The sequence below is a fragment of the Haplochromis burtoni genome, unplaced genomic scaffold (genome assembly GCF_018398535.1).
Source record: "Haplochromis burtoni strain Fernald_Lab_line unplaced genomic scaffold, NCSU_Asbu1 Contig_490, whole genome shotgun sequence".
NCBI lineage: Eukaryota > Metazoa > Chordata > Actinopteri > Cichliformes > Cichlidae > Haplochromis > Haplochromis burtoni.
This window is the reverse complement of record NW_024582851.1, coordinates 28,244-35,182: the sequence shown is the minus strand read 5'-3', so window position 1 is coordinate 35,182 and position 6,939 is coordinate 28,244. Positions and strand designations below refer to the sequence as shown.

At 38.8% G+C, this 6,939-nt stretch overlaps 1 protein-coding gene across 1 annotated transcript in view; it reads left to right on the top strand.

Annotated features, from left to right (window-relative positions):
• eve1 (even-skipped-like1) overlaps window positions 1–5,687 on the top strand; it is a 41,597-nt gene extending 35,910 nt beyond the window's left edge. The window contains exons 2-4 of the mRNA XM_042213858.1: window positions 1,620–1,786; window positions 2,470–2,772; window positions 4,809–5,687. Of these exons, the coding sequence (XP_042069792.1) occupies window positions 1,620–1,786; window positions 2,470–2,772; window positions 4,809–5,291 (953 nt within the window). The 3' untranslated portion in view covers window positions 5,292–5,687. The remainder of the gene's footprint in view (window positions 1–1,619; window positions 1,787–2,469; window positions 2,773–4,808) is intronic.
• The last annotated feature ends 1,252 nt before the right edge of the window (window positions 5,688–6,939 follow it).

The window sequence follows — 6,939 nt, the reverse complement described above, 5'->3', positions numbered from 1 at the left end:
GTTACTGATTACTTTTTTCAAGTAACTTGACCAACACTGGTCATCAGGTATGTTAAATTCTTGTGATCGGTCCAGATCACGAATGGATGTTCTGTCCCCTCTATTAAGTGCCGCCATTCTTCCAGGGCCAGTTTGATAGCCAACAACTCATGTTCACCTAAATCATAATTTCTCTGGGCTGGGGAGAGGCAGCAAGAGAAGAAAGTGCAGGGTCAGAATTGGAAAATCTTAGAAATATGGTATCTAACCAGACGCTTACTTTGCATGCCAATACCCTGGTCTCCAGTAACACTGTGAGGAATCTTAGTTCAGATATTGGTTCTTAATCAGGATGTGTCCTTCAATACTAAACAAATATGTAGGAATGCTTTCTTCCGTTTGTACAGAATCTCCAAAATTATAAACATCCTGTCTCAGAGTGATGCTTTTCTCTCTTTTCTTTGTATCACCGTAGAGTGTTTACCTTACAATATTAAGTGCCTTGAAGCAACTGTTGTAGTGATTTAGTGCTGTCTAAATAGAATAGAATAGAATTGAATTGAACACCAATTTGGTATATTTTCCTTTTTGCATAATAAACATGGGTAATGGGTAGCATGAAAATACTGAGGAAGGCTCTGGTTTAGTGTGACTTAAAGTGTGTTGCACTGATGTCCCTGAGTGACAGTGCTGTGGTTGAGAAAGAAAGTCTTCTTTTAGCTCCAACTGTGGGATAAAATTAGTGAGAAGACTGCTGCTGGGATGTGAACTGAAGGATTGTCAAATATCGCAGCTAACCCTTTTGCCATTGCAGCACACTGATCAGTGTATTTATGGTGTATAGCTAGTTGCATTCTGATTGGCTGACCGCCTCCCACCCCCACCATGTTGGAAAAGTCAAAGCGTTCAATGTGTGAATTTGTGACTTGAGAGGGCGCAGTAGAGTGCTCGCATTCACTACTTTGAGAAGTTGTAAGTATAGTTGTGGTTGTAAGTATTACTAATTAAAAAAAGAAATAAATATGAGTAAATTCTGACTTGCAATTTTGCAGCTCAGTATAATATCAATCTACACATTGTGGTCTATAACTGTAAATTTAAAACATGAATGTGCCAAAAAGATTAAAAGTTAAAATGTAAAAATCCAGTTTCAGATTTCGCACAATTTGCAACATATTTATCTTACCCTCCCTAGCATCTGAGAGTCTCTGACCTCCACTGATAAATAAATATGATATTTATTATCATAATAAATGAATTAATCGGCGATTAGCCAAGATTGGAATGTTTGGTTTATTTTTCTCAGGAAAGATAAAGCTTTTTTTCTTTGTTATTTCAATACAGAGAGTAATATGCGTATTACAGTTTCATATGCTGGTATATGAAACTGCAGCTGTGCGTATCTGTGTTAAAAGTGTTTATGGAATATTGTGATGTTTCAAGCAACTAAATCAAAACTGCATCTTTAACACCAATAGTTGATATTATCTATAGTAATAATCTATTTCCAGTGTGCCACCTTGGCCAATTTGGAGCCATTAGGCCTGTAATGATTTACTTCCAAACACAGAAACATCAAACGCTGGAGAACAATGAGGGTCTGGCTGCTGTCTCTTCTCTTTAATTCTCCATAACAAAAGTACAAAGGCTGAGACGGAGAACAAAGGGTTTACCCCTAAACACCGTTAACACCTCTCCGGGCCGCGGCGCCTCCGCGAGCCGACGCACACGCCGGCGCCCGTCTGGAGCGCCTGGGATACGGGAGGAGAGGAGCGCTGCCCCGGGGATCATAGATGTTCTGCGGTGGGTGAGGGGTGGGGCAGATGAGACGACTGAAACACCTCATCATCTAGCTCTATCTAAACAGACCTGTGTGTAAGTGTGGTTTCGGGCTGCAAGTAGCATTTGTTGCTAGGGTTGATCTGAAGGAGCACCTAAAGAGATTTTTATTTTACACGGTGAACAAAACAACAACCGATGCGTAAGTAACTTCCCTTTAAAATAGATTTAAAAATTATATATCCATAATTTAACACTTGGTTTTACTTCATTACACCCAAACTGTACTTTTAAGATGATAACAATTGCAAAACTTCCTCGTTAAATAGTTTTCTATATACCTGACCGAACTCTGCATGCAGGAGTCAATGGATCGTGTGTTTAGGTCAGTTAGACTTCAGACAGTTCGACCTTCCTTAAGAGCTTTTAGAATAAATGTGGTTAGTAAATATTGTTTAATATGCTTGGCAGATGGAGTTCACGCCCTAATCAGAATGTGGGATTCACCGAAACCATATCAGCCCAAAACCAGGTTATCAGTAATTCTCATAAAAGCACGAGAAGTCCGTGTTAATTATTACAAGCAAATAAGTTAATAATTGTGTCTCTGAGCTTTTAAAAGGAGACTGGGTTTTCCAGGACCCCTAAAACAAAGAAAGTTAACGGTGAGGGTTCTGCAGCGATTTATTAGACCCATTTGGGAATTAACAGGTAAGTTATTACTATCCTTACTGTAAAGTGTCCGACTGTGCGTCTGTATCTAAATGTCTCATTTCAGTAGCACAGGGCAGACAGAATCCGGTGGCTGGTACTGCGGTAGTGCACAGTTCCACCGGTAAAGAGCAGCAAGACTCACAGAGCACCCTGTTGGACCAAAGCCGACGGCATCGGACGGCGTTCACGCGGGAGCAGCTGTCTCGTCTGGAGCAGGAATATGGCAAGGAAAACTATGTATCCAGACCCCGGCGCTGCGAACTGGCTACTGCGCTCAATTTACCGGAGACTACAATAAAGGTACCGTGTTTAACTGCAGTCAGTGAAAATAAAGGGCCATGCCAAAGCCATATTTAACAAATAAGCTGTCTTTTTGTTCGGTCTATGCTACAGTTGTATAACAGAAATAAACTAAAAATATGGGGAATCTTACTTTTCCTAAGAAAATTAAACACGTTATGAAAGGTGAATGTAAATTATATAACAAACAGATTAATGGCTGTTAATCCAGCTGTTGGTGGCTATAGAGTGACATCACAGACCTAGCTATACGTTTATACCGGAAATAAATTTGCAAGTGCAAGAAACCACTGGTGCTCAAAGATGTTTCAGGTCCACTGGGTGACTGAAAAATACTCTTTAGACTGGTTTGTATTGTGAAACAGGATATCCTTTTTTATCTTGCTTCAATTATCTTAACATTGACAATCTAGTTAAACAGTCACAAGAAGGTGGCTATTAACACTATATTTCATCAGAGGTATATTCTCGGGTTATAAGGGCAGCCGTGGGCCCTAAGCAAGATCCTGGGGTGGTTATGTATTGAATGAACTGTTTTGCAAACTGGTGAAAGAAAAAATTAAACTGTTTACTTAAGGTAAAGTGATAATACTATTTCAGTAATTGTACTAAACCTTTTGCATCAAATATATACTTACAAATTCGGAAAGTAAAAGTGCCCATTATGTAGAATCTTATGTGATTAGTGTATTATTGGGTCATTATTATTGATTACACTCATGTGGCTATTACTTGAATGTTGCCACCTAGGATGGTATCACTGGACACACCTTGGAAAGGACATTGGTTGTTATGGTAGATTGAGTAGTGATAAGTTTAGGGCCTCTACATTTAATGAAGATGTTCACTGCACCCAAGGCAGCACATATAATACACAATAAATACACTAACCTTTTGCCAACCAGTAGCAGTCTTACTTAAAGAAAGATCAGGAATATAAGAAAAAGCCTTAAAATTTCACAGGCATCTGACATTTTAGAAGCACAGCCTTCTGCAATATTCTATGGGCTGGTAAAATAGTTGAGAACTGGACAGTGTCTAAGGCTACGTCCACACGTACACGGGTATTTTTGAAAACGGAGATTTTCCGTTTTCGTTTTTTTTTTTTAAATCCCGTCCACAGGTAAAAGTCAGAAATGAAGGAAAACGCTGCTAGGAACATGCCAAAGCAGCAGGTAGCGCTATATTCCTATCCGTGTAGAAATGTTGGCCAATCAGAAGTCTAGAAGCCTCGGTGGGAAATAGTAAACAAAGTTGGGGCATAGAAGCAGACACGAGTGGTATGTGTGGAGGGACAGTAACTGTGTGTTTATATGTAAACATTTAAACACTGCACAGAGTACAATTAACAGTAACAGTATTGTAGAAATTCATTTCACCGAAACAATAACCTGGCGCACAGTGTGAATTCAAAAAAGGCGCACACCTTTGACGCTGCGTTTTCTCCGTTTTTCTCGTCCACACTTAAATGCAAAAACTGAGTTTTAGAAAATATCCACCCTGGCAGGCGTTTTTAAAAATCTCAGTTTTCAGTGACCGAAAACGCCGTTTGCGTGTGGACAGAAGGTGCAAACGCATAGAAAAATCTGCATTTTCAGAAATACCCGGGTAGGTATGGACGTAGCCTAAGGTAACTTGTCATTCTGAGCTTTGAAATAGAGAAAAGTAGTAATTAAAAGAAAATTAAGTGATGTGTTATGTAATCTGATTCAAAGTGTTAGTGAGACCCCTGCATTTATATTTTCATGTTTATAGAAATTGTAGCAGCTCCTCTCTAGGTATAGAAATGTTGTGATCCATTGGCTTTACCTTTAGTGTCACAGGCAAGCTGTGAAATGTCTCAAAATTTTTTTAGATGTTTTTGTTAAACCTTAATGTTTTTTAAACGAAAAGAAGGGATGCACAGTTGTTCCTCCCAGGGCCCTCTCTTAATTTTTCTAGTCTTTACAAAAAGTTCTTTGAGAGAAGTGTTGTTGTGAAAAAGCACCATATAAATAAAATGTAATTGAACTGAATAATTCACTTCATCCTCCTAGGTATGGTTCCAAAACAGGAGAATGAAGGATAAACGCCAAAGACACTCCTTGCCTTGGCCTCACCCATTTATTGACCCGCTGGGGGGGCTTCTGATGGGCAGCACATCTCCTTCCTCCATCTTACCATACACCTTCATCCAAACCCACCTTCCACACCTCCCGCTCCACCCCTATGCTCCCCTGGCTCTCTCTTCAACTACATCATCTCACAGCCCATACAGTGCACCAATGAGTTCAGCAGATGCATTCCATCTCTCCCAATTCAACAAAAGGCCTGGGGAGCTGCCTCCAACAACAGTAGCACTCTACCCCTCTGTAAGCATAATGCACCACCCTACTTCATGCCCCTGTCCACTGTGCCTGCAGTGGGACCCAGAACAACTGTACAAAGCAAGAAGGGATGCACTGGGACTGGGCCGGCCCCGCACTCTGAAGGCTAACACTCATTCTGCTAGTGTAGGGAAGACACAAGAGATGGTGTAAAACTAGATGAAAACATCATCAAACAAATGTTACTGCAAGAAAATTATACCATTTCCAGTGTCTTCTGTTAACACTAGAAGCTTGCCAAGCATCACCTGCAGCAGATGATTAAGCTCTCATATTTTTGTGTAAATCTTAACAGAAATAAAAAAAAACTCTGCATCTTTACAATAGAAACCCAAAACACTGGCCTTGTTTAAAATAATGCAAATCACATTTGCAATTAACTGAAGGCATTGGGTTATTCTGTTTTGTTTTGATGTATTATATTTTTGTTGCTGTTGTTACATAATTATTTCAAGTAAGTTAAAAAAAACTATTCAGTAGTAAGGCCACATTTATGCCTATCAAAGCACACCAAATAAAAGCCTTAACCTTTTCTTTGTATTATTTTTAAAAGAGCACACTATTAATTGTACAGTCTGGTTACTGTTCATTAACTATTGCATATCCAGCCTCAATATTAAAACAACCTCTATTTCAAACTTGTTTTGGTGCATTTCAGCAGTTTGGACCAGAGCACTGCATTATGACATCTATCTTATAGATTTCTTCAGCTGTCAGTGGTTTTAACATCATATTGCTGAGTGTATACTGAGCATACACCAAAATTAAGCTACTTAGAGCTGCCACAAGTGGTTAACACAGTGGGTAGCTCTATATGTTTGATTTGGGAGAACTGTAATCCGGATGGCCTTCATGACACAAACACAACAGGAATTTGTGTCTCCAAATGGAAATCAACCGCTATGCTATGGAGCACCCATAGTATCCAAATGAAAAAATTAAAATACTGGTCAAAACAAAGTAACTTCATTAAAAGTTTTAACGGGACATAGCACTATTATAAGGTGTAGATTTGGAAAAGTCAAGCAACTGATTTATTGTTTGGTTTACCGAAATTCAGAGTTCAGAAAGATTTAAGCCAAGCGAAATATCATCATGTTGTTTTGCCTGATTGACATAATTGGTATAGTTTTGCAAATGTGAGACAAGGAAGATTGTTACACTGGCTTTCTCTTTTCTATTATACAGTTTATGACACTTTTGAGTTATTGTGACAGAGCCTTCCCCACTTCTGTAGTTATTACACAGAATTTGAAATGTTAAATTAGTTTCAATTCCAATGAGTTTAAGTTCCTCGGCTAATTAGATTAAATCCATATCCACATACTCTAACCTCTACATCTCTTTCATTTTCTGCTCATACACATAAGGCATGCACTATTTCCCAGTTTAACTCCTGAATACTACTTTGGGATTATATTGACTGGCATCAAATCTTCCCTTTCATATATTCCAAGTACCTTCTTAATGTTAAAGGCATGTTTGCCTTATGATTGGAAGGCCAGGAGTTCAAATCCACCAAACGGTAGCTGCCCACTGCTTCAATGAGTGAATGGGTTAAATGTAGAGGATAAAGTATGTAGCTTTACCATTAAAATTTATCTCCACACTCTCCTGACCTCTAAGATTATTTAATGTGTAAAAAAGATTTGTGTGTGCGTAAAAAAGATTTGTATGTGTAAAAAAGATTTGTGTGTGGACTTAGAAAAAAAACCCCTGCAAGTTACAAGTACGGATTTTGACCCTATTTTTCTTCCTGTCATCTGATTGGTCAATGTCATGTCAATCACAAATGTAACAA